The sequence below is a fragment of the Callorhinus ursinus genome, unplaced genomic scaffold (genome assembly GCF_003265705.2).
Source record: "Callorhinus ursinus isolate GAN/ISIS: 27379988/994484 unplaced genomic scaffold, GSC_fseal_2.0 scaffold51, whole genome shotgun sequence".
NCBI lineage: Eukaryota > Metazoa > Chordata > Mammalia > Carnivora > Otariidae > Callorhinus > Callorhinus ursinus.
This window is the reverse complement of record NW_027397113.1, coordinates 6,699,816-6,726,753: the sequence shown is the minus strand read 5'-3', so window position 1 is coordinate 6,726,753 and position 26,938 is coordinate 6,699,816. Positions and strand designations below refer to the sequence as shown.

Here is a 26,938-nt window from a genome sequence, read left to right as displayed (position 1 = left end):
CCTTCCTTCCTTCCTTCCTTCCTTCCTTCCTTCCTTCCTTCCTTCCTCCCTCCCTCCCTCCCTCCCTCCCTTCCTCCCTTCCTTCCTTCCTCTCTTTCTCTCTTTCTCTCTTTCTTTCTTTTTCTTTCTTTCTTTCAAGATTTTATTTATTTATTTGACAGAGAGAGAGAGAGAGCACAAGTAGGCAGAGAGGGAAGCAGTGGGAGAGGGAGAAGCAGGTTTCCCACGGAGCAAGGAGCCCAATGTGGGACTCGATCCCAGGACGCTGGGACCATGACCCAAACCGAAGGCAGAAGCTTAACGACTGAGCCACCCAGGCGCCCCTTTTTCCTGACTCTTTGCAAAACTCATTCATGCCTTTACCTCAGAACGAGAGAGAGTTTGAAAGAGCAAGAGATCCTAGCTCTCTCGCTGTAACTCAGTTCCCGTTCACATTTCTACTTTCCATCTGCCAAAATGTTGTCAGCATCCCTCACTGGCCATAGTTCCTGCTCTCTTCTTTGTCTTTTTGTGTTTACCCTTTTTATGCCTTTGCTATCAATGTTGGTGGGTTTCAGAGGGAGCACGGGTTTGGTCTTCTGTGGGTAACTGGGATCCCCCTTTGAGCTTCGCACTTCCTGTTCCTTCTCTCTGGAATGTTCTTCCTATCGCTCTTCCCTTTAATGGCCCATTGCCATCCTTCAGGTCTCACTCAGGGCAGTCTGTTGCCTCCTCAAGGAAGACTTCCTGGAATGCTTCCTTATGTGGAGGAGCTCCCTGCACCCCAGCTCCATTCTCTCTCATCGCCATCATCCTTGGGGTGTCCTTGCCTGAGGGTGTGAGTGAATGGCCGCATGGAAGCTATTTCCTTTATTTGATTGCTTTTTTTTTTTAAGATTTATTTATTTGACAGAGACACAGTGAGAGAGGGAACACAAGCAGGGGGAGTGGGAGAGGGAGAAGCAGGCTTCCCGCGGAGCCGGGAGCCCGACATGGGGCTCGATCCCAGGACCCTGGGGACATGACCTGAGCTGAAGGCAGACACCCAAAGACTGAGCCACCCAGGTGCCTCTTATTTATTGCTTTTATCGCAGTCTTGAATCACCTTACTTATTGACTGATTGGTTTACTCAGTCCCCCTTCTGCCCCAAGTGCACAGCAGACATATAGTCAACATCTGTACAAAAAGTCTTACAGGGAAAAAGATGTCACTTACTTGGGCAGGCCATAAGGCTGGCGTTGAGGTCTGCTGCCCAGGTGGGGCCACGAGCTGAGCTTGCCACTGCACAAAGGCAAGGCTGGTGGCTGAGGCTCACGGGGTCCAGGAACACAGGGAGCTCAGGGCCGTTGGCACCCGACTGAACCCAGCCTCCCCTGCCCTGCTGCAGACAGACCCGGTGCGGCTGACCCAGCTGTATGAGCAGGCTCGGTGGGACCTGCTGCTGGAGGAGACCGACTGCACTGAGGAGGAGATGATGGTGTTCGCAGCCCTGCAGGTGTCCGGCGGGCTGGGGGAGCTGGCGGGGGGGGTGGGTATGGCACAGGCTGAGCCCAGGGCGGGGAGGGTCTTCCAAGGTGGGGCCCCATCTTTGGGGAAGCCCCACTTGGGGTGCTGTGGGCTACTGAGCCGCCCACTCAGCCCTCCCTGGCCACATACCCCACCCAGTACCACATCAACAAGCTGTCCCAGAGCGGGGAGGTGGGCGAACCAACTGGCACAGACCCGGGGCTGGATGACCTGGATGCAGCCCTGAACAACCTGGAGGTGAAGCTGGAGGGGTCGGCATCCACAGATGTGCTGGTGAGGAGGGGCTCTGGTTAGGGGTTGGGGTTGGGGTCAGGGTCAAGTGTGGGGACCTGGTCCCCCTCTGACTCCTCTTCTCTGCAGGACAACCTCACCACCATCCCAGAACTCAAGGACCATCTCCGGATCTTCCGGTGAGTTTGGGCCCAGCGTTGGCAGCCCCGCTGGAGGTGCCCAGTGTGGAGTGAGAGCCCAGGAGGGAGGGAGGCAGCCTGTCACAAAACTCCCGCCTCACCCTCAGGCCCCGGAAGCTAACCCTAAAGGGGTACCGCCAGCACTGGGTGGTGTTCAAGGAGACTACCCTGTCCTACTACAAGAGCCAGGATGAGGCCCCGGGGGACCCCATTCAGCAGCTCAACCTCAAGGGTGAGTGAGGGTGGCCTGGCCAGGACAGGGACAAGGGCAGGAGCAGGCTGGGGGCCTACCCAGCCCCTCTGTGGGCTGGGGAGGGGCAAGCTCTCACCTCAGTTTCCCCCTGGGGGCAGGAGAAGATACCCTGTGTGCCGAGGCATTGTGCTGGGCTGGCATTGGCCCAGGGACCTCTCAGGCAGGGCCTCCCCTTCCCAGCCTCCTACCCACCCCTTCATCTCCTTCTAGGCTGCGAGGTGGTCCCCGATGTCAATGTCGCAGGCCAGAAGTTCTACATCAAACTCCTAGTACCCTCCCCTGAGGGCATGAGTGAGATCTACCTGCGGTGCCAGGATGTAAGTCAGGGCCAGGCTAAGGCTGGTGCGGGCAGCGGGACAGGGGGGCTGGGGGCTGAACCAGAGCCTGTTCCTCACCCCTCAGGAGAAGCAGTACGCCCACTGGATGGCTGGCTGCCGACTGGCGTCTAAGGGCCGCACCATGGCAGACAGCAGCTATACCAGCGAAGTGCAGGCCATTCTGGCCTTCCTCAGCCTGCAGCGGACAGGGGGCGGGGGCTCAGGCAACCACCCCCAGGGCCCTGACGCCTCTGCCGAGGGCCTCAACCCCTACGGCCTTGTTGCCCCCCGCTTCCAGCGAAAGTTCAAGGCCAAGCAGGTGCGGGTGGTGGGTAGGACCACAGCATTTACCCGGCCACCCTTGGCCCCTGGATCACCACAGAGCCTTCCTTTAGAAAGCCACGTGCTCACTCATTCCTTCTCCTTCTCCTACCCATGTCCTTGAGACTGAGCACGCCGGTTCCCACCCTCTGGGAGAGGTCACTGCCGGCTTCCACTTCAGGGCCTGGCTCAGCTTCTACCTGCGGAGTGGTGAGAGGGTGCAGGCCACGGCCCCACGCTGGGCCCCACCCCTGCTCCAGGCTCAGCATCCTGTCTCCCTGGTGGGAACGGGCAGGGGGACTCGGGCTTTGAGGGCCCCTCACCGGGTGTGGTCCCGCAGCTCACCCCACGGATCCTGGAAGCCCACCAGAACGTGGCCCAACTTTCGCTGTCCGAAGCCCAGCTGCGCTTCATCCAGGCCTGGCAGTCCCTGCCCGACTTCGGCATCTCCTATGTGGTGGTCAGGTACGCGCCCCGCCCCAGCCCGCTCTGCCCTCACCGGCTGCCTGCTGTGGCACCCTGAAGCCCCCCTTCCCGCCATCCTGCGCCCCTGCAGCAAACACCAGAGCGAGGGATCAGGCCAGGAGGGCAGCGGACCCGTCCCGCTGGAGACCGCCGTTCGCGGCTGTGACAAGGGCTGCCCTCTGCCCGTTCCCAAGCCTGCAAAGATAGAGCCAGGCAACAGTGACGACGCTACCAAAAAAAAAGTTGTCATTGAAAGGCACGGACACTTTGCCTGAGGCTGCCAAGTGCTATTATAATGATTTTAGCAGTTAACCCTCATTTTCCAGATGAGGAACTTGAGGCCCAGAGACACTAGCTGACACCTGCACAGCTTGCTCGGGGACTCCTACCCCAGGCTCTCCGGGTGGGCTCTGGGGCCGTGCAGGGCAGGGCTCTGGCTCACAGTCTCTCCTGCCCTGGGGACTAGGTTCAAGGGCAGCAGGAAGGATGAGATCCTGGGCATCGCCAACAACAGACTGATCCGCATCGACTTGGCCGTGGGCGACATGGTCAAGACCTGGCGCTTCAGCAACATGCGCCAGTGGAATGTCAACTGGGACATCCGGCAGGTGGGCCAAGGGTAAGGGCCAGGGCGGGGGCAGGCTCCGGGGGACCCCGGCCAGGCCCAGCCAGGGCAGGACGGGGGCTGCTCTCCTCCCCCTCCCCCACCAGCACCTCCGACTGCCCGCTCTGCAGGTCGCCATCGAGTTTGATGAGCACATCAACGTGGCTTTCAGCTGCCTGTCGGCCAGCTGCCGCATCGTGCACGAGTACATCGGGGGCTACATTTTCCTGTCGACGCGGGAGCGGGCCCGTGGGGAAGAGCTGGACGAAGATCTCTTCCTGCAGCTCACAGGTGGCCATGAGGCCTTCTGAGGCCCGTCTTAGCGCCCCAACTTTGCTCACTACCTGCTGTGGCCACGCCCAAGCCCACACCCCCTCCAGACATGCACCGAGCTGGGCACATTCACCTGCTGTCCCTGGCTTTGTGCAGACCAGGGACCTAACCGGGCCAGACTCTGCCATCCCCCAGGCTAGGGAGGGCGGGTTATGAGCTCGTACAATGCCTGCCCTTCCCTTGTCCGAGTGGCCAGGACCAACACCGCTGACCCAGCTTGAGTTCCTGAGCACACGAGGACCAATGGCTGTAGCTACGGGATGATGATAATTCATGGTTTCAAACTGGAGCTTCTTTTTTGTTAGCTTTTCACATTTTTTTAAATAAATATTTTATTGTTGGATCATCCTTCCTCTGGGGCTGTGCTTGGGGTCACTCTGACACTCCGTCTCCTCTTCATTACCAGCCAAGGAGAGGGACTTTCCTGAGATAGAGACAAGAGGTTAGGGAAAGGGAGACAGAAGTCAGCCTGGGGCTAGGAGCTGGGAGGGAAGAGAGGGCAGAGGGCACAGGCAACAGGCACCACGAAGAGGAGGAGGGTGGTGGTTCTCACGGGTAGGGCGTAGCTGCAGAGCCTCCTTGAAGTACTTGGGAAGCAGGAAGCCATCAGCATTCCCTGGAGTCAGGATCACTCCATTGGCAGAGCGGAAGAAGGGGATTCCATCTGCAGACAAAGCCAGATTTGGGTCTCCTGCCCTCTCTGAAGCCCTAGGGCAGTCCCCGCTGTGTCCAGGCTTACCTGCCAGGGCCCGGGGCCCGTCAATGAACACAGCCACTTCGCAATTTGGCCGCATGCCTGTGGAGACAATTGGAGCTGGGGCCTGGGGCACTTGGGAGACAGTCATCAAACCTGGGCAGGCTCAGTGGGAGGTCCTGGGCTCAGGGGCGGAGATGGGGTTACTATAGCATGCAGAGCATGGAGTGGCCTTGGACAAGAGAAGCTATGATCCTTGCAGAGGGACCTGGTAAGGACAGCTGGGGAGGGCCACTGACCACTGATGACACCAGGGTCTCCAGGCAGTCCCGGGGCCAGGTGGATATGGGTCCTTCCCCGGCAGGACAGGCCCTTGAGCAGGATGGATGGCCAGTGCTGCCAGAATGTGCCATGGACAAGCCTCAGGGGAAAGGCCTCTGGGGTCTCCAGGGGCATCAGCTCCAACTCAGGTACCTGGGATGGTGGGGGGGGGAGGCGGCATGGACAGCAGTGAGACCCCCTCGTGGGCAGGGGTCCCACCTGGCTTTCCCACTGGTCCCCTTAGCGCCCACCTGCAGGGAGTGACCCTGATTGGCCCGGATGAGAAGGCCAGTGCCCGGCTCCCCTGGCTGCAGGGCAAACCGCTGCTTCCCGTTGGTGTCCACCACGCGCTGCACGTCTTCAGCCGAGAAGCTGTGGAACTGGGGCAGCTGCAGGAGGGCACCGAGGGGCACGAAGCCATCTGCGGGCAGGCAGGATGCTCAGGAGCTGAACTGGTTCTGGCCTGGGCCAGAGTTAACAGCGGGAGCCACAGGCAACCAGAACAGAGCCTGGGCACGTGGCAGGGGTCACAGGGGTTTATCTGTAAGAGTCTCCCCTTTCTGGGCCTCCGTTTCCTCAACTTACATGGGACTAGGATCTGCCTCGGGGAGGGTCACAAAGATAAAGTGTCCCGTTTTTAGCATAGTGCCCTGCCCAGAATGGATACTCAGTAAACACCAGTTACCTCAACAGCCCCCAGTACCCACTATGGGTGAGTGTCTACTGGGCCACTGCACCGGGGGTATGGCCAGGCCTGGCCTCCCAGTTTGCTCCAGACAGGATACTGGGCTCTGGGCCTCAGTGCTCCCTGCACATGGAGGAGATGGGCCCTCTGTGCCGGCCCCATGGGGCCATGGGGTAGGGCAGCACGGACAAGCTCACACTGCTCCCTCGCCGCCAACCACTCACCTCGGTCTTCAAGATTCTCACTTACCAGCCCTCATGGGAAGCCCCAGCTTCAGGGCCCCGTGCCGCAGGGCATAGGACAGAGCCTTGGACAGCTGCACATCTCGGTCCTGTAAGAGCCCAGAGGTGGCCCCGGGGCCACTCCCACCCCACCAGCATATTCCAGGGAGCCAGGGCATCAAGTCGTCCTCCTCTACCCTCCCACCAAGAAAGTGGGGGTGAGGGTGGGGTGGGCGCACCTGTTCCCGGGGTCTGTGAGCCCTTCTACCCCTGGGTCCTGTGGTTTCCTGCCTCCTTCCTCCAGGGGAGTTCATGGCTAAGACCTGCGAGGAACAGTGTATGTGGGGACGGTTAAGGACCCTCTCATGCCCCGGTCCTGCCCAGCATTGTCACAAAGCCTCAGGATGTGAGAGCTGGGAGGCGGATATTCTGCTCATTAAATTCACTTCCCGCCCCCAACTCCCTGGTACAGATAGGGAAACTGAGGCCAGCAAGCAAGATTTGCCCAAGGTCACACCCTGTCCGCCGAGCCCCAGCGCTGCAGGCTCGCGGGGCTGCCCCGCAAAGTGGGCCTCAGGAGGCGGCCCGGGCGTTCAGGTTAATGGGGCGGAAGCGTCAGGACCGGCCAAGACAGACAGAGTTAGGAGGCGGGAAACTGCGATGGCGGGCTCCCGGACTCGGCGGCCTCTCAGGCGACCCCGCGGGCCGAGGCGCAGGGACCGGCCAATGAGAAGCCGGGGCAGAAGGGGACGGGCACTTCCGCTTCGGGGAAAGGGGCGGAGCCTGCGGGCCGCGTAGTCGGGTGACTGCCAGCTGGAGGCTTGAGCTTCCGGATCCTGCAAGGGCTCCCGGCGCCCCAGGGGTGGGTGGCAGGACCCTGGTTTGGGAGAAATGGGCATAAAGGGGGTGACTGGACTCAGGACCCCTGGGTGGTAGAGATGCGCGGGAGTCCCAGGGATGTCTGGCAGCCGGACTCTCGGGGCTAAGACACTCTATTGCCCAGGGAGTGGTCATGGGGGTGCAGAAGGGCTGGGGGTACCCTAAGGAGGTCTGTGGCAGAGGGGGCCAGCTGCTGGGCCCAAGGGTCGCTGTGGAGCTCTCGAGGTGACAGGCCTGGCTGTGTCCTCCCCCAGAGCTGCCCTGTCCAGATCATGGACCCTGAAGTGTCCTTGCTGCTGCAGTGCCCCCCAGGGGGGCTTCGGGAGGAGCAGGTGCGGGCTGAGCTGAGCCCAGACCACGACCGTCGCCCACTGCCAGGAGGGGACGAGGCCGTCGCTGCCATCTGGGAGAGCCGGCTACAGGCTCAGCCCTGGCTCTTTGACGCCCCCAAGTTCCGCCTGCACTCAGCCATCTTGGCACCCACTGGCTCACAGGGACCACAACTGCTCCTGCGCCTGGGCCTGACTTCCTACCGAGACTTCCTAGGCACTAACTGGGCCAGCTCAGCTTCCTGGCTGCGACAGCAGGGGGCCGCTGACTGGGGTGACAGGCAAGCCTACCTGGCAGACCCTCTGGGGGTTGGCGCCACACTGACGACTGCAGATAACTTCCTTGTCTTCCTGCGTCGCTCTCGGCAGGTGGCCGAGGCACCTGGGCTGGTGGATGTGCCTGGTGGGCACCCTGAGCCTCAGGTGAGATGCCAGACTGGGTACAAAGACACAAAGACTCAGCTCAGCTTTGTTTTCCTCATCCCTTAAAGGGGGGGGATGGGTGGTGACCGGGTGCTTCTCCGAAAGACTGCCCAGGGCAGCACCTCAGCCTCCCCATTATCCGCTGTTTCAGGCCTGTGGGAAGCTAGGGGATGATGGGGGCTGGGGGAGTGGGGAAGAGAGGACTAGCTGGATCTCTGGTTGTCCATCTAGAAATGGCGAGCCTGGGTCAGGGGATCACCAAGACTCTTACTCTATGCCTAACCAGGCCCTCAGGGCCAGCAAATAATTGGGGGGGGAGGCAGGGTGGGAAGAGATGGGGAACAGGGGCTGAGCCTGACCTCTCCCAGGCCGTGTGCCCTGGTGACAGCCCTCTGCACAAGGACCTCCCTGGGGAGCTGGTGGTGCATGAGCTCTTCTCCAGTGTCCTCCAGGAGATCTGTGATGAGGTAAGTGCAGGGTGCCCCAGACAGGTGGGCAAGAAGGGAGGGGTAGAACATGCCAGAATTCCCCAGGTGTGGGCTGGCAGGAGAGTCTGCAGGCATCTGGCATTGGGAGAAGAGCTTGGATTTGCAGTCAGGCACAAGTGGAGTGGAATTCTAGCCCTGTATCTGTGTGCCTCAAGCTCTTCCTCTTTAAAATAGGAACAATAGGGGCACTTGGGTGGCTCAGTTGGCTAAGCATCTGCCTTCAGCTCAGGTCATGATCTTAGGGTCCTGGGATCAAGCCCTGTGTTGGGCTCCCTGCTCATCAGGGAGTCTGCTTCTCCCTCTGTCCCTCCCCCACACTTGTGCTCTCTCTCTCTCAAATAAAACCTTAAAAATTTTTTTTAAAAACTAAGAAAAAAAAAAAAGAAACAATGATAAATGTCTTGCCTACTTCCCTGCCCTCCCCCGTGTGTTGAAAAGAGGAGTAAATGAGAGTCCCAGTTACTACAGACTTCTGTTGGGTGACCCTGGGCAAATTGTTCGGTCTCTCGGGTTCTGCTTTCCCATCTGTAATATGAACATGCCCAAGATCTGACATTTTGTGACTCTGGGCACTTGAACTACAAACCGTAAAATGCTGTACAAGGATAATGTTCTTCAATAAGAGGGGCAGGGATGTGGGCAGTGGGCACTGACAGGTGGACCTCCTGTCCCAGGTGAACGTGCCACTGTCCACCCTGAGCCAGCCACTGCTATTGGGCATTGCCCGCAATGAGACCAGTGCCGGCCGCGCCAGTGCCGAGTTCTACGTCCAGTGAGTGAGCTCTGGGGTACAGGGTCCTGCGTCCTGGGATAGGTGGGTGGATTAGGGGAATGGCTGAGGCAGCTGGGGTTCCCCAAGGACCCTCCAGGGACTGAGCACTCCCCAAGCCACTGTCCTGTCCTTTTGCAGGTGCAGCCTGACTTCCGAGCAGGTGAAGAAGTACTACTTGAGTGGGGGAGCCGAGGCCCACGAGTCTACCAGAATCATTTTTGTGGAGACACAGGTGTGAACTGGCAAAGTGTGTCTTGCTTGGACAAGAAGCTGGTGTTGGGCTTTGCCTAGGCCGGGTGATGCATGTCTGTCTCCCTGGGGCTGGGTCAGATGGGGCTGCTAAATCTCTTAGAGGTCTCCTCCAGAACCACAAGGTCTCTTTGGGGATGCCCTCGGTCCAAGAGATGGCCAGGAACCTCTTCAGCCTCCTTAACGTGTCTCCCTAGGGATGGTAAAGTGCAGAGGGTTCTGAGGCTCAGGAACACTGGGTACAGCTCCCGCAAGAGACCTGAGGGCTGAATGTTGGGGGTCTTACTTTCTCCCCACAGAGGGTATGGAGGTTGCAGGAGACCGAAATGTGGGTTGAGCTCTGCCCCTCGGCTAAAGGCGCTATCTTCCTCTACAACCAAGTCCAGGGAAGTCCCACCTGAGTCGCCCTAGGGCCCTCAGCCCTCGCACAACTTGGAAGACAATAAAGGACTTTATTCTTGGATTCCATTGGCATCTGCTGTTTCCGTGAGGCAGAGATGGACCGTTGGGAGAGACCTGGGTGGGTGAGAGACAGGACGAGTGTCTTGGGAAACAACAACAACAAAAACCCAGCCTCAGTTTTCCCCTCTGCAAACTGGGATGACCCAGTCGCCTTGCCAGGATGTGGTGAGGGTCCGGGGTGGAAGCTGCTTTATGAAAGATGTCTCGCTGCTGAGTAACAGCCGTGTTCCCGGGACAGAGCGACGGAAGCTGGGTCAAAAGCCTCAGTGAGGGCAGGCAATGTCCCTCCCGCTTCGCGGACGGGCGCCAGGAGTCTTTCCGCAGATCCGCGGGCCTCGACCTCGTTGGGGGGCCCGAGGCGCCAGAAGCCAATGGGTGTGCGGGGTGTGGCCTTCGACGCACTTCCGGACCTTCCGGTTCGGTGGGCGTGGCCTGGGCGTCTAAGCCAATGAGGGCGTGGGGGCGGGGCCCGCACAGGCACAGGAGTTTGGCGGCCACGGAATCTGTGAGCGCAGCGGAGGCGGGGCTTGGCTGGCCCCTCCTTCACCCCCCCCCCACCAAGCTCCCAGGGTGGGTAGGGGGTCCCGGCGTCCCGGCGTCTGGGACTGCTTGTCCCCGGACACCGAGACCAGTGTGGGGAAGGGTTCCGGACGCCCGCGTCAGAGGCAGGGACAGGTCCAGGACACTGGGGTCTGGTCCTGAGTAAAGGAGGCCCCACCGCCCCTGGCTTCCCCAAGGCTGCTTCAGTTTCCCTTCGCAAGTAAACAGGGCCAGACCCTTCCCTTTGGCCCCGGGGTGCTTGAAGTGTGGTCCCATCCTCGTCCCAATGCACAACTCTTTGTGGCCTCCTTTCACCAGCCGCCTGCCTGTCGCCATGCTGTCCCTGTGCCTGTGCCGGTTGTGGCCCCGCAGCGCTCCCATCCGGCTCTTCTCAGCGGCCACCGGGCAGCGGTGAGTCGGGGGCCGGGGGCAGGCCCCCCATCATTCAGTGGGTTTTCGTTGAGGAGGGCCTGCCTAGCTCCAGGCCTGGACCTAGGTACGACAGTTGTGATCTGTCTACTCTGTGTCAAGTGCCTTACAGGCTTGTTGCAGGTAACCCTCCCCTTCACGACTGAGGACCCAAGATCAAAGATTAAGGGACGACCCCCAAGATCATACAGCGAGTTAAGTGGCAAAAGTGGAATCTGAGCCCGAGCCAAACTCTGTTCTTTTCACGACTGTGGTGGTCGTCAAGCATCACTGCGCAACTCACTGGAGGGGTGGGGCTGGGGGGGGGGTGGCTTACAAAAATGCAAATTCCTGGGCCTTGTTCTGGAGATTCCGATCTGCAGGAATGAACTGGGGCTCAGAAATCTGTTTTTGTTTTTTTTTTTAAACAAGCTTCCTGGGTGTTTCTGCCACAAGGGGTCTGAGGGCTACACGTTGAGATGTTCTGATCTGCACCATATCTGAAATGCTCAAAAAGGGAGGGATGATTTGGAGATGGATCTCCCTTGGCACCAGCCTCAGCTTCCTCACCTCCTGGTTTCTTTTTCTTTTTTTCTTTCTCTTTTTCTTCCTTCCTTCCTCCCTCCCTCCCTCCCTCCCTTCCCTTCCCTTCCCTTCCCTTCTTCCCTTCCCTTCCCTTCCTTCCTTCCTTCCTTCCTTCCTTCCTTCCTTCCTTCCTTCCTTCCTTCCTTCCTCCCTTCCTCCCTCCCTCCCTTCCCTTCCCTTCCCTTCCCTTCCCTTCCCTTCCCTTCCCTTCCTTTCTCCTTTTCTTTTCTTTCTTTGCTTTCCCTCCTGGTTTCTGAGTTGAGGAGTGTGGTCCAGGGGGGCTGGGAGGGGAGGGGAGGAATATCCTCTGTGTTTCCATAGCCCCTGCAGTTTCTGGCCTATCTCCACAGGTCTGGCCCCAGGAACTACTATGAACTGTTAGGGGTGCATCCTGGTGCCAGCACTGAAGAAGTTAAACGAGCTTTCTTCTCCAAGTCCAAAGAGGTACCAGGCGTCCTAGATTGGGGGGGGGAGGGGTCAGTCTGATTCAGATAGGGTACATTTCAGATTTCCAGGAGTGGAGTTGAGTGGGTCACTCTGGATGATGTCACATTCCCTCAGCATGTAGAGAGTGGGAGGTGCCCCAAGGGCAGAGGTCTGGCTAGTTGGGAGGAAAGGTTGGCGGCAGGAGCCAGGGGTTCTGTGTGATGGGCTGGACGTTGTTCTTTTGACCTGCCTGCTCTTGAGAAAGCCTGGACCAGGGCATATAGTGAGAGCCAGGCAGCAGGTGGGGAGGGGGCAGAAGTCTGTGCTTCCTGACACTCTGGCCTTCTAGAGGGGTGGGCAGCCCTGAGAGGAAGGGTACTGTCCAGGCAGGGCCTCCGGGAATGACTTGAGCCTTTGTGGGTGGTTGTTATTGGGATGGGTTCTGTGAAGGGACATGCAAAAAGAGCTGAAGGGAGTCCTGCCCCACCCCAGCTGCACCCTGACCGGGACCCTGGGAATCCGGCCCTGCACAGCCGCTTTGTGGAGCTGAGTGAAGCATACCGAGTGCTCAGCCGAGAGCCCAGCCGCCGCAGCTATGATCGGCTCTGCTCAGCAACTCCTCCGAAGTCTCCGGGAACCACAGCCCATCCGCGGTCTGCTCATCAAGCATACAGGTATAGCCATCCTGCCCCTGGCTTGCCCCACCCCCCAAGGCTCCTGGGGAGCTTCATCCCCCCCTCTTCCTTTCTCCTCCCCTCCCAGCAGCTGCTGGGAACCCCCCAGTGCACAGTACTGGGCCCAGTTTCATGGTGTGAGGCCTCAGGGACCGGAGTCGAGGCAGCAGCAACACAGACACAACCAGCAGGTGCTGGGGTACTGCCTCCTGATCATGTTGGCGGGCATGGGCCTGCACTACGTGGCCTTCAGGTGCATCCCTGCCTTCCCCCCTGGGGTGACGGGCGGAGGGTGCGGGAAGCCCAGTGTGGGCGGCTTACATCCACACCACCTCTGGGGCCTGTACTTTTGTGTCTCTCAAGCTAAGAATGGCATGAAACTGGCCTCCTGAGCGTCATCTTACTTGGCCAAGGCAGCTCTGCACTCACTAAAGGCTAATGTCATTTTCAGGTTTTTTGGCATTTGAATGTAAATCTTTGGTGCTGGAGCCAACCAAGATCATGCACAAGAAAGAAATATGTTGTAACTGGGCCTCACTGGCAACCATCCTCACTTGTTGGGCAATCATCTGTCTCCCTGCCACCCTTTTATGCATGCCGTGGATACTGAGGTTCTACAGCAAAGATACCTAAGGGCTGGTGCCCACAGCTAGCAGTTTGCCTAGCTCAGTGATGGAGTTAGATGTATACCCTTTCTAGTCTCCTGCCAGGACGAACACCCTGATGTTCAGAGCTGCTGTCACCACCTTCAACAGGACAGCCAGGGACCTGGGTCACCAGTGGACCCTGGATAAGCCCCAGCCCTTCTGTGCCCCTCTCCCCATGTAGGACAGGCAGTTAGGCAGAGGTCCTCACAGATGTAAAGCTGTGAGACCCTAGAGTGGCATGGATGGCATGGGATGAATGTGGGGGACCGCAGGGATGGGGGTTAATTGCAACCCCGTTGCAGGAAGCTGGAGCAGATGCACCGGACCTTCATGGATGAAAAGGATCGGATCATCACAGCCATCTACAATGACACACGGGCCCGGGCCAGGTGTGTCCCTGCTCCGTTCTGCCCTCCCTTCAGTGTCCTGGCACCACCCTCCGGGATCCTCCGTTCTGACCACCCAGGTGCTCTCTCCTGCAGGGCCAACAGAGCCAGGCTCCAGGAGAAACTGCAGAGGCAGCAGCTGCAGTCACCCCCGGGAGGCCCGGGGGTCGTGCCGCCGCCGGACACGGGCACCCACCCCTGAGCCGCTCACTTGGATGGGGGCTACCCCGCGGGACTTCTCACTCCCCAAAACTAGTGCAATAAAGTGCTTGTCAGAGCTTGTGTCCGGCTCCTTGCTTCAGGGCCAGCCGCCCCCTCCCGGGCCTCGCGGGGAGACGGCACCCCGCCCTCCGGGTCCTGGCGGCGGCGACCCGGGAGCCCGGCCCCCTGGGCGGTGCGTCCCCTTTCGTGTGTGTGTGTGTGTGTGTGTGTGTGTGTGTGTGTGTGTGGCATGTGTGTGTGTGGTGTGTGTGGCGCGTGTGTGGGGTGTGTGTGTGTGTGTGTGTGGTGTGTGGTGTGTGTGCGCGTGGTGTGGTGTGTGTGTGGGGTGTGTGTGTGTCTGGGGGTGTGTGTTAGGTGTGTGTGTGGTGTGTGTGTGTGTGGTGTGGTGCGTGTGGTGTGGTGTGTGTGTGCGCGCGCGGTGTGGTGTGGTGTGTGTGTGGGGTGTGTGTGTGCGCGCGGTGTGGTGTGGTGTGTGCGCGCGGTGTGGTCTGTGTGGTGTGTGTGTGCGCGCGCGCTTGGTGTGGTTGTGTGTGTGTGTGTGTGTATGTGTGTCTGTGTGTGTAGGGGGCGGGCCCCGGCGACGGCCTCGCCGCCCCTTCCCCCGCCCCTCCCCCGCCCCGCGGCCCGGTGGGGAGCGCGTGTCTGGGTCACATGAGCCGCCCGCCCGCCAGCCCGGGCCCGGCCCCCCGCCGCCCCCGCCGTCCCCGCCGCCGCCACCCGCCGCCACCGGCCGCCCACCCGCCCGGCTCCTCCGGCCGCCGCTGCTGCGCTGCGCTGCGCTGCCTGCGCTCAGGGCTCGGGAGGGGGCCGCGGAGGAGCCGCCCCCCGCGCCCGGCCCCCGCCCGCCGCGCCCGGGCCCGCGCCATGGGGCTCTGGCTGCCGCCGCCCCCCGCGCCACCGGGCTAGAGCGATGCGGGCGCCCCCGGCGCGCGGCCCCCGCGGGCATCATGAGCCCCCTGCTCCGCCGCCTGCTGCTCGCCGCGCTCCTGCAGCTGGCCCCCGCCCAGGTACGTGCGTCCCCGACATCCCGCCCGCCCGCCGTGCCCTCTCTCAAGGTTGGCGGAAGTGGGGAGTCGCGGAGCGGCCTCTGCCTCGGGGATCCGCGGGGTCGGGCTGCGGACCGGGGCGTGGCGGGGATCCTGCCAGGGCATCCCCTGGGAGGAGTCCCACCCCGCCAGCCCGCCAGCCCGCCAGCCCGCGAGCCCGCCAGCCCAGCCCTGGGCCACTCCCCTGCCCCACCCCGTCCCCTGGGTTCGGCCGGGGGCGGAGCCGCTCGGTGCCCGCAGGACTTGGTTCGGTGCCCACCGTGTCCCCTCCTGACCTGCGGCGTCCGAATCAGCCGGGTCCCCAGGCTTGGAGACTAGATGCCACCAACGCTGCCACTGTCGTGGCTGGGGCAGGTCTCAGGTGGCCAGGAGAGAACAGGTAAAACTAGAGTGACCCCAGGAGCCGAGCAATCTGGAAAAATGTCGTAGAGGAGTTGAAGCCTTTGGACGGCCAGTGCAGAGCCCCGGGGACAGCGACAGGGCAAGCCCTTCCTTGAATGCACCTTGGGTCCAGGTCCCTTCTCTCCTACAGGGCCCTGTGTCCCAGCCTGATGCCCTCGGCCACCAGAAGAAAGGTAATAGTAACAATAACTGCGCTAACCAACACTGACGAGGTTTGTCCGTCATCTTGTGTAAACCCAGCCACTCGCCAAGACTCGAGCTCTTATTCTGCCCATTTCGCAGAAGAGGAAATCGAGGCAGTAGGGTTCCTGGGTTCCTCGGCAGGGGAAGGCCGGTTGTGAGGGCAGAGAGATGGCCAGTTGGGGGTGGCTGCAACACAGGAATTAGGGAGAACAGCTTCGGGGGACAGGGGAACCAGGGAGGAGTGGCAGGAAACCCAGGGGGGACTTAACCCTTGTGCATCTGCCCCCAGTGGTGTCATGGATAGATGTGTATACCCGTGCCACCTGCCAGCCCCGGGAGGTGGTGGTGCCCCTGACTGTGGAGCTCATGGGCACCGTGGCCAAGCAACTGGTGCCCAGCTGCGTGACGGTGCAGCGCTGCGGGGGCTGCTGCCCTGACGACGGCCTGGAGTGCGTGCCCACCGGGCAGCACCAAGTCCGAATGCAGGTGCCGGGGCAGGTGGGGTGTGCCCAGCTGGCACGGACGCTGGGGCTCTGGGGGCGGTGGGGCTTGGGGCGTGGGGGCAGTGGCCAGAGCCTTGGCTGGTGGGCGAGCGGTTCTCCCTCCAGCCCATGGAGATTCCACCCCCCACCCCCCCGCCCCCCCCTCTCTCTCTTTCTCTCTCTCTCTCATTGTCTCTCACACTGTCTCTCCTCCAACTCTGGAATACAGATCCTCATGATCCGTTACCCGAGCAGTCAGCTGGGCGAGATGTCCCTGGAAGAACACAGCCAGTGTGAATGCAGGTGCCAGCCAGACCCCCACTTCTGAGCTCACAGAGACCAGGCTCCAGGGACAGGGGGGCGGCGGGCGGCGCCGGGCATTGGCGGCACACCGCAGTGGGGACCGGATTGCCAAGACTCGCACTGGGATAGGCCTGGGATCTGGGGTAAGACAGTAGGAGGCTTGGCTTTTCTGATCGTCTTGCTCCTCCTTGTGCCTGTCTGCCTCTCTTACTTTTCAGACCAAAAAGGAGAGAGGGTGCTCTGAAGCCGGACAGGTGAGTCTCTTGGGCTCTTGCTGAGATGGGGTTGGAGCCCAGGCCCAGCAGCCAGGATGTAACGTGCGGATGGGGCGGAGGGGGTGGGGGTGTGAGTGTGTCAGGAAGCTGCAGCCCCGTCCCCGCTTTCTCCTCCCACTGTGTCCCCCTGTCCCCTTTTCCTCTGCTCCCCGAGTCTGCGCTCTGGCCCAAGCCCAGCTCCTGGGAAGACTTCTCTTTCCCGCCCCAGACATGTTGCTTCTCCTCCTAGGGCTTCCACTCCCCACCACCGCCCCCAGCCCCGCTCCGTTCCGGGCTGGGACCCTGCCCCCGGAGCACCCTCCCCAGCTGACATCACCCATCCCACTCCAGCCCCAGGCCCCTCTGCCCACGCTGCACCCAGCGCCACCAGCGCCCTGACCCCAGGACCTGTCGCTGTCGCTGCCGACGCCGCAGCTTCCTCCGTTGCCAAGGGCGGGGCCTAGAGCTCAACCCAGACACCTGCCGGTGAGGAGCTGCGGGCTGGCGGCATCTGTTTGGGAAGGCCTCGGGGCTCCGGGAGCGGGTTCGGGGTGAGCCTGCCAGGGAAGGGGAAGCTGCCGAATGTGCCGAACAAATATTTACCAGGCAGCCACCGGGATCAGTGTAAACAGGGTTCACATTCTCATGTGGGAGTCGGGCTTGAGGATACGTGATGCCTGCAGAGGAGGTCAAGGGCTGAGGTCAGGGGCACCCGACTGAGAGGTCACAGAGGCCCGAAAGGTAACATCTGCCTGCAGTCAAGATGAGAGAGACGGCTCTCTAGTTTGTGAAGCTCTGGGCCTTCCTAAAAGCTCCTGTGGGAGACATTTGTCCCACCTTGGGGGCTCTGTGAGAGGCCGAGGGACACCATGGAATCTTTGTCCACCCTTGTCCAAGGTGCTTCTCGCCCCTCCTCCCTCCCACAGCGAGGCCATGGGGTGGCATCATGTGGGCCAGGCCAGTTGGGGCTCGCCAGGAGTGGTAGGAGAGAATGGGGTTCACAGAAGGTAACAAAGGGGTGAATCTAGAGGAGCAGGGGCTGAGCCGTGCCCACATGACCAGACCCCTTCCTCCCTTCCTCAGGTGCCGGAAGCTGCGAAGGTGACACGTTGCTTTTCAGACTCAGCAGAGCCACTTGCCTCACAGGCTGCTCCCCCCCCCCACGCCCGAGGGGGACAAGAGGGCAACATGTTGAGAAGAGCCCAGTCCCAAGATCTCCGCGTGGGCAGAAGCTGCTCCAGGACCTGGGCCTCTCAGAGGACTTCCCAGATGTCCCGGGTCTCTCCAAGGCTGCCATCCAACAGGGTGGGCAGCTGGACAAAGAGATGTTAGGCAGCCCCAGGGGTCGCGGACTAACCCGGGAGAGAAGGGGTCCCATCTCCGTTTTCACCCACCATGTACAAGGGAGCGTCTTACAGCTGGCTTCTCTGTCGCCTCCCTAAGAAGACACCGATCCTCCGCACATACTGGGAGTTGGGCTTCGGTGTGAGAACTGTGAACCCCCGACCCTGATAAAAGAGATGGAAGGAGCTGTCCCTGCCTGTGTCACTGTTTGTCACTGTCCTGGCTGGGGGATTCAGGCATTCTGCGTCACACTGCCTCCTCGAGCCAGAGCTGGTCTTACTCCCTCATTGTGCCTGTGGAGGAAACGAGGCCCAAGGTCCCCCACCAGGTCACGGACAGAGCCGGAACTGTGTATTCTTAACAGTCCTGTTGTCACATCCAGGCTCTGTCCCCCCTGCTCATCACAAAGGCTCCTTTCTGGAAGGAGATGGCCTGCTGTGGCCAGTGAGCTTGAAGTGGGACCCAGATCTGCTGAATGATCTTGGTTGTCACTGCCCCCTCTCTGAGCCTCAGCTTCCGCATGTGTACACGGAGGGAATGGATGAGTGCTATGGCCCCGGCCCTTGGGCTCCAGGAAAGTCAGTATATCTTCACTTGATAGAAAAACCCATCTTCTCTGGTGGGCAGCACTCTATGTGTAAGCTACTTCCTCTAGCTAAACTCTAAATGCATGCCCCTGCCCTATCCCCGCCTCCCTGAAAGGGAAGGACCAAAGGCTGGTGGGCTTGGTTTGGGAGATAGGTCCCCTCACCCCCAAGCACACAGTTTTCTCCACCTTCACCTCCCTTCACCTTGGGCTCCCCTCACCATTCCCTGCTTGGGACTCCCCTGACTTTTGTCTGACCCAGCCCAAGCTCCGCGCCCAGCCTTCTGCCTGCAGCCTCCAGTGTCCTGGTGGGGGCAGGGCGGGGGAGTGAGGGGCAGACCAAAGGCCAACCTTGGGTACCCAATGCTTACCTTGCTGAGACAGGACATTCAGGGGCAGAGGTTAACCCAAAGTGGCTACCCTAATGGAGGCCTCTGAGGTGGGAGATTGGAGGGCACGGCAGTGAGCTTGTTGGGCCCAAGGCAGGAGTGGGATTAAACCAGAAGAGACAATTCCTGTGATTACCGATTTCAAATCATTTTTCTCAGCTATGCTGTCACTGAAAATGCCATAGCTCAACCGAAGTGAGACAGATGAGGGCTGGGGACCCTAGAGCTGCCCCCTCCCCAGCCCACTCGGTGCTGGACACTCACGGGGCTTTATATGCACCCCCTCGCTTAGTCCTCAATTCTAAGGTCAGCACTGGTGATTATTTTCCTTTTCCAATTGAGGAAACTGGCTCAGAAAGGCTGATGGACCCGGGGATGTGACCCCCAGTTGGCTGTAACACTCAATTTAGGTTTCGTGGCCTCCCAACTACAAGTTCATTACTTCAGTTGAGAGACGTTGACTGTGCACTGCTGGGTCCTGGGGCACCTGAAAATACCAGTCTGGTTGGGGGAACCGGCCCAGCCAGACCACTGCCGTCATGACTCAGTGGTCAGTGTGCGGCAGGTAGAGGCAGGCCTGGACGCCGGCGTGGAGCAAAGGGAGAGCATTAGTTCTGGGCCAGGGCCTGGTGGACCACCTCATGGCCGCAATCCCACAGTGGCCCTGCCAGGTGGGTGTTGCCAAGCCCGCGGTACAGGGACTCCAGAGCCTGCCAGGCTCAGGAACTTGCTCAAGGTCACATTGCCAGTCAATGAACGGCAGACCCCAAATTCAAACGCAACTCTGAAGCCCAGGCTCTCTCCACTGCAACTAACGAGACTGTGGATCCCGAAGAGGCCCAGGGACAAACGGGAACGCTGTGGGAGAGCCTGGGGATGAAATAAAATGGCGTCTCAAGACCCCCTCCGGGAACCCCTGTCCGCCTGACCTTAATTTCACCTCGACCGGAAGTGCCCAAGGCACTTTAGGAAGTCACTTTCACCTAACCTTACCGATTACCCAGCAACCGGAAGAAGCGCGTCGTCACGTGGTGGCGCGGGGGCGGAGCTGGGGGAAAGGCCGCCCCAGCGGGCGTGTGGCAGCGGGTTTCGCACAGTCCAATGAGGGCGGGCGGCGTGGCCCGGCCTGGTAGCGACGATGACGCGCCTGCGCAGAGGCGGCAGCGCGACTGAGGTTGACTCCGGGGGCGCGGCGAGGAGGTGAGCGGGGGCCACAGCCCGGGCTGGGGGGAGCCGGGGTCCAAGGGGGCAGGCTGGATCAGGCCGGGCAGGAGCGGGCCGGGGCTCCGAGTGTCAACGAGGGATAGGTTGAGAGGAAATTTGGGGTTGGGGTCGGAGCTGTCTGGGGATGCCGCAGGGGGTGGGTTCTCACGCCGCACGGGGCGGAGCCCTGGGAGTCGGGGCGGGACGTGGTACGGAGACGGGTGGAACCTCTGAGCTGGTTCCAGTAGAAGGCGGAGCTCCGGGGCTGGGGGCGGAGCCAGGACAGGTAGGGGGCGGAGCCTGGTCCTTGGAGGAGGAGCTGGAACAGGCGGAAGGCGGAGCCTCGGGTTTGGAGACCGCAGGGGACGGAGCCCAGGCGCTGGGGGCGGGCCTTCAGCCGGTGAGTGGCGTGGCTACCGTTAAGGAAGAGGGGTCTGGTTCTGTCGAGGGCGGGGCTCCAGAGCAGGGGGCGGAACTACGTCCTCTAAAGGGTGGGGTCAAGGAGTCAAGCGAAGGGGTAGGCCCAGGTAATGGCCCGGGGCGTCCACGCGGGGGCGGTCTCCGCGGGGGCCGGGCCTGGGGACGCCGTAGGCCGAGAACTCCCCCAGGAGAGGTGGTATGGGTGGAGCGGGCTCGGCGGCCACCCGACACGGGGCCAGTCTGGGTACCCCGCAGGCCCCCGAGGGCTCAGAGCTGGGGCGGCGCCCCGGGCGGAGGCACAGGCCCGGCCTGGGGAGTGCCTCCGGAGGATCGGGGTTCCCCGGAGCCACCCAGCGGCGATGTATGGGTCCCTCGGGGCAGGCCCCCTGCAGCGGCCGCAGAAGTGTGGGTGTGCTGGGCGGGGGGCAACTGGGTGTGGCGTGAATGGGGTCGCCCGGTCGAGGCAACTGCTGGGCAACCAGATAGGGTCTGGACTTTGCGTAAAGGGACGGGTGGGAATTGAAGACTGGAGCTGGGGACCGGGAGGGAAGGAAGGGCAGGGGGTGAGCAAAGGGGCGGGGCCCTGGCTGCTGTGGCCTCCCCTGATCCCCTCCCCCCGCTGCTGGGGTCCTCGGGCAAGCCCCCTTCTCACTGGACTGGTAAGTGTGGCCGCGGAGCCCGGGGGAGGGGGCGGTGACCCGGGACAAGGGGATCCCTAGGGGCAGGCAAGGTACGGTGGGGGTGGAATTCTCCTGGTACCTGCCCCTATTCCATGCCTTCCCCACCCTACCCCCCTACCCCCCCCCCCCCCCGTCGGTTGGGGTCTGTCCCCGCAGAGACATGAGGCTGAGCTGGGTCCTGACAGTACTGTCCATCTGCCTGAGCGCCCTGGCCACTGCTGCGGGGGCCGAGGGCAAACGGAAGCTGCAGATCGGGGTCAAGAAGCGGGTAGACCACTGCCCCATCAAATCGCGCAAGGGAGACGTCCTGCACATGCACTACACGGTGGGTGAGGGAATGGAGCATTTGGGGTGGGTGGAGCTTCTGGGGACCTGAGAGGACTTGGAAGTGCGATCCCTCAGCCTACAAGGTGGGTGACCTTGGGCAAGTCCCCTCTCCCTTTTATACTAGTTTCCATAGTTCTATCCTGCTGTTCACTGCCTGATCCCCAGGTTGGCACCAGCAAGCAGTGACAATGTCCTATGAGGTGCCCAAGGCTCTGTCCCGTTCTAGGGCTATGGCTGCCAATGGGGAGCCAGCTTGGGGAGAGCAGCTGGGTGGGGAGGTGTGTCAGAGTGGACCCTCCTCTTCACTGGCCTTCCCATGGTCCCACAGGGGAAGCTGGAAGATGGGACGGAATTTGACAGCAGCCTGCCCCAGAACCAGCCCTTTGTCTTCTCCCTGGGCACAGGCCAGGTCATCAAGGGCTGGGACCAGGGGCTGCTGGGGTGAGTCAGGGGGCCATGGCTGTGGTTGAGGAGGTGGATTGTGGGAGGCAAGCCCCAGGGATGGGGTGGGGGGCAGGGAGCCTGGGTGCTTGCCATGTGCTGAACATGTGTTGTCCTGCAGGATGTGTGAAGGAGAAAAACGGAAGCTGGTGATCCCATCAGAGTTGGGTAAGAGGCCCTTCCTAAGCCTGGAGAGGGGAGTTTGGGTGTGTGTCTGGGGAAGGGTGAAGGCTGGTTCAGCCTCTGCATTGGTCTCTACCCCGTCCATTCATTATATAGCACATGCCTCTTGCAAGTCTAGCTAAGTCCAGCAGTGAGAACAGGGCAAGACCCCTGGGACACTTGATTCTGGTGCCCACCCTCTGCCCTCTGCCGGACCTTTTGTAGGCCCTTCCCGTCTCCATTACACCTTCTTCATTTCCGGCTTTCTTGTTGAGATGGGCAGCCTGGATGTCTGCAGCACACTCTCCCTTTGCCTGGCTATAGTTCACTATTTCTTTGTGCATCTTTTGACAGGGTACGGAGAGCGGGGAGCTCCCCCAAAGATTCCAGGTAATATACCTTCCTGCCCGCCCCCCCAGGTCCTGCACTCATCTCATCTCCCTGTGGTCCTGGTTCTCATTCTGTCCCCTCTTTTCCCCTGCAGGTGGTGCAACCCTCGTGTTTGAGGTGGAGCTGCTCAAAATTGAGCGACGTTCAGAACTGTAGCGAAACTGGGGAGGGGCAGCGGAGAGGCCCCCATCAGGGACCAGACTGTTTAAAAAAAACAAAAAACAAACAAAAAAAACCCCTTAAAGCCCATGAAGTGAGCCTGTGTGTGTTTGTGGGCCCCAAGAGACTTAGAACCCACAGCTTCAGGCGGTATACGCTCTCCCTTGGCACCACCCACCCCTCTTCTTTCTTGGCTGCAGAGGGCCTTGGGCATGGGCTCAGTGACATGGGGATCATGATGGCCAGGCCCTAGGTAGCATGGTGTCCCCTGGCCTGCCAGCAGCAACACCACTTCCCCCAGCCCCCCAGCTCTTGGTCTGGGAGCCAGCACTGGGCTATCGCCATGGCTACATGGCCCTCAGGAAGGCCTGCGCTCACCTGGGAAGAAGCTGAGCTGACGGCAGTTCTAGAGCAGTGTGTCCCCCCTAAAAGAGACCAACTGAACCTGTGAGCTGCACCAAAGGCATATCCTAGCTTTATTAAAGGGCCGCGCCGCAGAGTCAATATAAAAACACAAAAAGTCCCATCAGTTTAATAACAATAAAAAACCCCAAAAATGGAAAACTGAGGGGGCAGGGAAGAGGCCCCTGGGCCAGGGGCACGGGGAGCCCTGCTCACGGCACCAGGCCTGGCCGCAGGGCCCCCCGGTATTGCTGTTGCTACGAGGTCGGGGGGCAGCGATTGTCCTGTGGGAGCCACCGTTCACCTGGGTCCAGGACCCTTACTTCTTCTGGGGTGTGCTCAGCTTCTGCATGCCCCGGATCTTGTCCAGCAGGCCAGAGATGAAGGCCTGAACAGAAGGGAGGATGTTAGGGAAACCAGACTCCAAGATGACAGACACCCAGGCTCCTCTCACACCAGCCTCTGGGGAAACCACTTACTTACCTCAGTGGGTTTGTAACAGTCAACCAGCAGCTCCTGGGGGCGGGGGGGGAAGTATGGCTGTGAGTTCTATGGAACAGGGACCTAGAGTTCACCTGTACCCACTTCCAAGGGCCTGGGGCCACCCCAAGGCGCAGGCTATGCCACAGCCACTCAACAGCTAGGCAAGCACCATTAGCCCCATTTGATGGAGGCGGAAGCCGAGCCTCACCATCACAGAGCTGAATGACTAAAACCAAAGAAGGCCTAAATCCAGAGCCTTGCTTACCCAAGGGGCAGTGCCTCCAGCCCTCTCCTCCCTGATCCCCCTACCTGGCCCTGCTGTCTCCCAGCCCCTCTCTCACCTTGACCCTGGCAGCCCGGGTATCATCACTCTCCATGTCCAGGAGTTCGTCCACATCAATCTCCAACTCCGGGATCTCCTCTTCCTGGGGTGGGGGTGGGGGAGGAGGGAGAGACAAGGGCCTGAGTTGGGAGAGAGGGTGTGAGAGGGGCTCTGGCTGAGTCCCCTGCCCTACCGCAGGATGAGCCAGCCTTCCTCGCCCAGCAGACAGCGGCAGCTGTCCGAGGAAGAAAACAGATCAGGCCTGTGCCAAGGCAAAATGCCCAATGGGGGGGGGGAGCTTCCTGTCCCTGCCAGTTGGGCACCGTGGGTGCCAGACAGGGCCAGACAGCTAGGGCTGGGGGACCCTGGGCTGAGAACCCTACAGATGTGTTGCCCCAACTTCCCGCCCCGCCCCCAGTCAGCGCACAGGTGGGGCCAGCTGTCTCAACTCCTCACAGCCCCTCCCCCTCCCCCTCCCCCAAACACCTGTCACAGCTTCCCAGGAGTGGGGAGGAAGTAAAGGGTGAGGGGTCAGTGGGAAGGACCCAGGCCTGGTAAGGGGGAAACAAAGAGCCTATGCTTTGCTGAGGGAGGGGGTGCCCGCCACCACTCTCCCCCCCCCCCCCCCCCCCCCCCCGATCCCCCCTGGAGCCAGCTGCATTCCAGGGCTGGTCTAGGGTAGGCAGCACAGGGCAAGCCCACTCCTCCACCCTGCCCCCCGGGGCCTGAGTCACCATTTGAGCAAGGAAGGAGTCATGGGGTGGAGAACCAGAACCCAGGGGACAGCTAGCCTGCCCCTACACCAAAATGGAGCTGCAGGCTGGCCCATTAGAACAGCCCAGACCCTTTACAATCCCACCAGACTTGCACCTTTTAACCAGTTTAGGTTAGAGGCACCAGGTAGACCTCCTTCCACTGCCAGCCCAGGCTAGCCTCCTGCCTCCTTCCCATGGCCCAGGCTATCCCTTGAGGCTTCTAGAAGACCCGAAGCTTGACCAGGGTAGTGACATGAGGGCGTCACGAGAGAGAAGGCAGGAGTGACTTAAGGTCAGACAAGAAAGAGCACACACTGGGGGCGGGGAGTATAGAAAGGGAGGGGAGCGCGCGGAAGCGGAGCGCCCACTGACTCCGGGTGACAGGCAGGCGCAAGGTGGGGTTCCCAAGCAGCCCGACCAGGGCACGACTTTAGGGTGTCGGCGCAGAGTAGGGGACACACCTGGCAGTCGTAGAGGCGAGTGAGCTGCTCCAGGATCCACTCCTCTAGGTTGAGGCGCTTCCGTAGCTCCTTGCGGTCGTACTTGACCGTGACCTTCCCTTGGCGCCTCACTGGGCCCTCGTCGTCCGCGCCGCCCGGGCCCTCGCCTGCAGCCCCAGGGGGGCTCTGAAAGTAGACGCGGGGCCCTGGGCCACCACTGCCGGGCCCGGGGGCCGGGGCCGCCAACGCCGCGCCCCCCGCGGGGCCGCTGTCCGCCATGGCGGCCGCCGGGGCCACGTGCGCGCGTCGGGCCCCTCCCTGCGCCGCCGCCTCCGGGACGCCCGCCGGTTGGCTCCGGGCCGCTGGCTCAGGTTAGCTCGCGGGCTCGGCTCCGCGCGGCTCCGCGGCGAGGGCGGCGGCGGGGGCGCCCGGGGGCAGCTGCAGCATGCGGAGCCCCCGGGCCTGGCCTGGCCGCGCCCCGCCCCCCCCCCCCCCATCCGCCCGCCCCTTGTCCCCCGCGGCCGCCGCCCGAGCCGCCGCCGCCGCCGCCGCCGCCGCCGCCGAAGCCGCTTTCTCTGTCTCGCTTGTTTCCCCCGCCCCCCGACCACACCCCCTTAAAGGGCCAGTCCCTCCGCAGGCCCCTCACTCCCACCCCGCCCCCGGGCAGGGGATAGGGGAGGGTCTAGTCGTCAGGGGTTTGGGCCTGGCTGTTTGATACCCCTTTTAACCTTTCTGCCTCAACCCTGGCGTTCTAGGCGCCCAGTACCGGGATTTGGGCTCCTGCCGGGATCCTAGTGTTCTGTCCTCACTGATGCAAAAACAGGGGTCATCTGGGAATGGAGGGGAGTGGGCAGTATGTGCAGGGCGAGGGTCTGGAGAGGAGACTTGGGAGCCCCTGAGGTCTGGGTCCAACGGTCCTTGGCCAGAGGAGGGCAAGCAGCCTCCTCCGCGTAGACCGACACGTGGACCAGGCTCCCAAGGGTGGAGGGGTGGAGAAAGGGGACAGGAGCTGCCCAGGTCCCCGGACGCCCTACTCGGCGAGGACACGCAACCCCCACGGTGGAGGCCCAGGGTAGGAGCGAGCGGAACGGCTCAACGGCCCGAAGGGCTAAACCCTAGGCTGCCACCGCCCCCCAACCAAAATGGCGGCGGGGGACGGAATTATGGGAAATGTAGTTCTCGGAGTCTGGCCTGGCCTGGCCGCCCCTCCCCCTCAGCGGAGCCAGGGCGGGGAAGCGCAGAACTTGTTTGGGGCGCCCTCGTTCGGCTGGCTTCGACAGGGCGCGGCCAGCCGCGCCTCCACCCGCCCCCCCACTGCCCGCAACCTCTCTGTGTACAAAGAGGGAACTCAGAAGTAAAGAGCTGGGAAATGGGGGAGACGGTACCCCCGATAATAAAAATGACAATAACAGCTGACCCATAAAAAGCGTTCCTCGGGTCGGTTCCACACAGTCGGCTCCAGCTTGAGGCCACCTCATTCACTCTCCCACAGATCGTTGCCCTGCAGCGCCTTCTGTCCTTCAGCATTCACAGGCGCCTTACCTGGCCCCCCTCTCTCTGACAGACCGTGTTTCTCATTTCGGCACCCCGTGAGATCTTCCCTATCTCTGAATGGTCTCTCTCATTCATGGGATCTCTGTCTCTCCCTTCTAGACTGTGTGCTCCGTGGGGCCCTTGTTTACTGCTGATGCCCAACGTGCAGTGACCGGCTGGGCTTCAGACCCGCGTGTATGGAGCAGATGACCCTATTCTTGCTGAACTCCCAGTACCGGTGTCAGACTTGTAACCGTTGGCTGAACACGTGACTGAATGAAAGCATGAATGGCTTTTTTTGTGCCTAGCATTTCCTCAGACGCTCATGGCCAAGATTCAGTGAGAAAATACGTGGAAGGCTCAATGACAGTACCACAGAGGTCAGCTTGTGAACCCAGGCCTCCTGACACAAAGTCTCCACTCACCACCCCCCCATCCGCCCCTAGGAAGCACCCAACAAGGGCGTCTAGCCCCTCAGAGATGCTTCCACAGATGGCAGGCTCGCCCTCCACAGTCCCAGGCTGAGTCTCAGCATCTGAGGGGCAGCAAGCCGTTCTGCCCCAGTCTCTCACAGACACCTTCTCTCTGGATGTCAGAGAAACCCACTGCAG

The 26,938-nt window shown here is 61.3% G+C and overlaps 7 protein-coding genes across 27 annotated transcripts in view; 5 read left to right on the top strand and 2 right to left on the bottom strand.

The window, feature by feature from the left end:
• Positions 1-4,558, top strand: part of FERMT3 (FERM domain containing kindlin 3) — a 17,968-nt gene extending 13,410 nt beyond the window's left edge. For 2 of the 3 annotated variants that reach the window (XM_025878232.2, XM_025878231.1), the window contains exons 7-15: positions 1,368-1,475; positions 1,646-1,780; positions 1,868-1,917; positions 2,025-2,149; positions 2,381-2,487; positions 2,573-2,806; positions 3,149-3,273; positions 3,740-3,881; positions 4,009-4,558. In XM_025878232.2, coding sequence (XP_025734017.1) covers positions 1,368-1,475; positions 1,646-1,780; positions 1,868-1,917; positions 2,025-2,149; positions 2,381-2,487; positions 2,573-2,806; positions 3,149-3,273; positions 3,740-3,881; positions 4,009-4,188 — 1,206 coding nt within the window. In that variant the 3' untranslated portion in view covers positions 4,189-4,558. The remainder of the gene's footprint in view (positions 1-1,367; positions 1,476-1,645; positions 1,781-1,867; positions 1,918-2,024; positions 2,150-2,380; positions 2,488-2,572; positions 2,807-3,148; positions 3,274-3,739; positions 3,882-4,008) is intronic. The other variant, XM_025878233.1, reaches the window with a different exon arrangement.
• TRPT1 (tRNA phosphotransferase 1) lies at positions 4,496-6,863 on the bottom strand. 4 transcript variants are annotated; one of them, XM_025878236.2, is made up of 8 exons: positions 6,649-6,863; positions 6,371-6,454; positions 6,160-6,241; positions 5,477-5,646; positions 5,204-5,378; positions 4,950-5,006; positions 4,764-4,874; positions 4,496-4,634 (listed from the first exon to the last, which is right to left on the bottom strand). In XM_025878236.2, exons 2-8 carry the CDS (start codon positions 6,443-6,445, stop codon positions 4,543-4,545), a joined length of 762 nt encoding a protein of 253 aa, XP_025734021.1. In that variant the 5' UTR covers positions 6,446-6,454; positions 6,649-6,863; the 3' UTR covers positions 4,496-4,542. The 4 variants fall into 4 exon arrangements, with proteins under 4 accessions (XP_025734021.1, XP_073739644.1, XP_025734019.1 ...); XM_073883543.1 differs by having other exon boundaries at positions 6,371-6,863; XM_025878234.2 differs by having other exon boundaries at positions 6,160-6,454.
• A 73-nt stretch (positions 6,864-6,936) lies between these two features.
• NUDT22 (nudix hydrolase 22) lies at positions 6,937-9,737 on the top strand. 2 transcript variants are annotated; one of them, XM_025878237.2, is made up of 6 exons: positions 6,937-6,993; positions 7,265-7,762; positions 8,131-8,229; positions 8,925-9,022; positions 9,161-9,254; positions 9,571-9,737. In XM_025878237.2, the coding sequence occupies exons 2-6, from the start codon at positions 7,283-7,285 to the stop codon at positions 9,670-9,672; spliced, it is 873 nt and encodes a 290-aa protein (XP_025734022.1). In that variant the 5' UTR covers positions 6,937-6,993; positions 7,265-7,282; the 3' UTR covers positions 9,673-9,737. The 2 variants fall into 2 exon arrangements, with proteins under 2 accessions (XP_025734022.1, XP_025734023.1); XM_025878238.2 differs by lacking the exon at positions 8,131-8,229.
• DNAJC4 (DnaJ heat shock protein family (Hsp40) member C4) lies at positions 9,737-13,671 on the top strand. 8 transcript variants are annotated; one of them, XM_025878241.2, is made up of 7 exons: positions 9,737-9,791; positions 10,592-10,684; positions 11,617-11,710; positions 12,143-12,366; positions 12,455-12,619; positions 13,316-13,402; positions 13,496-13,671. In XM_025878241.2, exons 1-7 carry the CDS (start codon positions 9,769-9,771, stop codon positions 13,599-13,601), a joined length of 792 nt encoding a protein of 263 aa, XP_025734026.1. In that variant the 5' UTR covers positions 9,737-9,768; the 3' UTR covers positions 13,602-13,671. The 8 variants fall into 8 exon arrangements, 7 of the variants coding, with proteins under 7 accessions (XP_025734026.1, XP_073739646.1, XP_073739645.1 ...); XM_073883545.1 differs by lacking the exon at positions 9,737-9,791 and adding an exon at positions 9,920-10,238; XM_073883544.1 differs by lacking the exon at positions 9,737-9,791 and adding an exon at positions 10,254-10,493.
• Positions 13,672-14,341: 670 nt separating this feature from the next.
• On the top strand, positions 14,342-17,826 carry VEGFB (vascular endothelial growth factor B). 4 transcript variants are annotated; one of them, XM_025879348.2, is made up of 7 exons: positions 14,342-14,628; positions 15,200-15,242; positions 15,542-15,750; positions 15,964-16,037; positions 16,256-16,291; positions 16,643-16,777; positions 17,375-17,826. In XM_025879348.2, exons 1-7 carry the CDS (start codon positions 14,569-14,571, stop codon positions 17,394-17,396), a joined length of 579 nt encoding a protein of 192 aa, XP_025735133.1. In that variant the 5' UTR covers positions 14,342-14,568; the 3' UTR covers positions 17,397-17,826. The 4 variants fall into 4 exon arrangements, with proteins under 4 accessions (XP_025735133.1, XP_025735130.1, XP_025735132.1 ...); XM_025879345.2 differs by having other exon boundaries at positions 16,542-16,777; XM_025879347.2 differs by having other exon boundaries at positions 14,350-14,628; positions 15,542-15,738; positions 16,542-16,777.
• Positions 17,827-19,657: 1,831 nt separating this feature from the next.
• On the top strand, positions 19,658-22,482 carry FKBP2 (FKBP prolyl isomerase 2). Of its 5 annotated transcripts, none has more exons than XM_025879142.2 (6): positions 19,658-19,810; positions 21,070-21,238; positions 21,569-21,681; positions 21,803-21,849; positions 22,198-22,233; positions 22,328-22,482. In XM_025879142.2, the coding sequence occupies exons 1-6, from the start codon at positions 19,749-19,751 to the stop codon at positions 22,387-22,389; spliced, it is 489 nt and encodes a 162-aa protein (XP_025734927.1). In that variant the 5' UTR covers positions 19,658-19,748; the 3' UTR covers positions 22,390-22,482. The 5 variants fall into 5 exon arrangements, with proteins under 5 accessions (XP_025734927.1, XP_073739641.1, XP_025734928.1 ...); XM_073883540.1 differs by lacking the exon at positions 19,658-19,810 and adding an exon at positions 20,089-20,213; XM_025879143.2 differs by lacking the exon at positions 19,658-19,810 and adding an exon at positions 20,253-20,340.
• A 426-nt stretch (positions 22,483-22,908) lies between these two features.
• Positions 22,909-25,298, bottom strand: PPP1R14B (protein phosphatase 1 regulatory inhibitor subunit 14B). Its single transcript, XM_025879145.2, has 4 exons — positions 24,816-25,298; positions 23,619-23,702; positions 23,278-23,310; positions 22,909-23,182 (listed from the first exon to the last, which is right to left on the bottom strand). Exons 1-4 carry the CDS (start codon positions 25,071-25,073, stop codon positions 23,114-23,116), a joined length of 444 nt encoding a protein of 147 aa, XP_025734930.1. The 5' UTR covers positions 25,074-25,298; the 3' UTR covers positions 22,909-23,113.
• Between the last annotated feature and the right edge of the window lie 1,640 nt (positions 25,299-26,938).

Coding starts and splice junctions, on each gene's coding strand:
- TRPT1 (XM_025878235.2), bottom strand. CDS start 6,445: ATGAACTCCCCTGGAGGAAGGAGGCAGGAAACCACAGGACCCAGGGGT. Junction 5,007..5,203: donor AGACCCTGGTGTCATCAGTG/GTCAGTGGCCCT, acceptor TTGTCTCCACAG/GCATGCGGCCAAATTGCGAA. Junction 4,635..4,763: donor TCTGCAGCTACGCCCTACCC/GTGAGAACCACC, acceptor TCTCTATCTCAG/GAAAGTCCCTCTCCTTGGCT.
- NUDT22 (XM_025878237.2), top strand. CDS start 7,283: ATGGACCCTGAAGTGTCCTTGCTGCTGCAGTGCCCCCCAGGGGGGCTT. Junction 8,230..8,924: donor TCCAGGAGATCTGTGATGAG/GTAAGTGCAGGG, acceptor CTCCTGTCCCAG/GTGAACGTGCCACTGTCCAC. Junction 9,023..9,160: donor AGTGCCGAGTTCTACGTCCA/GTGAGTGAGCTC, acceptor GTCCTTTTGCAG/GTGCAGCCTGACTTCCGAGC.
- DNAJC4 (XM_025878239.2), top strand. CDS start 10,560: ATGCACAACTCTTTGTGGCCTCCTTTCACCAGCCGCCTGCCTGTCGCC. Junction 11,711..12,142: donor TCTTCTCCAAGTCCAAAGAG/GTACCAGGCGTC, acceptor GGTTCTGTGAAG/GGACATGCAAAAAGAGCTGA. Junction 13,403..13,495: donor GACACACGGGCCCGGGCCAG/GTGTGTCCCTGC, acceptor TCTCTCCTGCAG/GGCCAACAGAGCCAGGCTCC.
- VEGFB (XM_025879345.2), top strand. CDS start 14,569: ATGAGCCCCCTGCTCCGCCGCCTGCTGCTCGCCGCGCTCCTGCAGCTG. Junction 16,038..16,255: donor CACAGCCAGTGTGAATGCAG/GTGCCAGCCAGA, acceptor CTTACTTTTCAG/ACCAAAAAGGAGAGAGGGTG. Junction 16,292..16,541: donor GGTGCTCTGAAGCCGGACAG/GTGAGTCTCTTG, acceptor TTCTCCTCCTAG/GGCTTCCACTCCCCACCACC.
- FKBP2 (XM_073883541.1), top strand. CDS start 20,344: ATGGCCCGGGGCGTCCACGCGGGGGCGGTCTCCGCGGGGGCCGGGCCT. Junction 20,427..21,069: donor CGAGAACTCCCCCAGGAGAG/GTGGTATGGGTG, acceptor CTGTCCCCGCAG/AGACATGAGGCTGAGCTGGG. Junction 21,239..21,568: donor TCCTGCACATGCACTACACG/GTGGGTGAGGGA, acceptor ATGGTCCCACAG/GGGAAGCTGGAAGATGGGAC.
- PPP1R14B (XM_025879145.2), bottom strand. CDS start 25,073: ATGGCGGACAGCGGCCCCGCGGGGGGCGCGGCGTTGGCGGCCCCGGCC. Junction 23,703..24,815: donor CTCGCCTCTACGACTGCCAG/GTGTGTCCCCTA, acceptor CCCCCACCCCAG/GAAGAGGAGATCCCGGAGTT. Junction 23,183..23,277: donor ACTGTTACAAACCCACTGAG/GTAAGTAAGTGG, acceptor CCTTCTGTTCAG/GCCTTCATCTCTGGCCTGCT.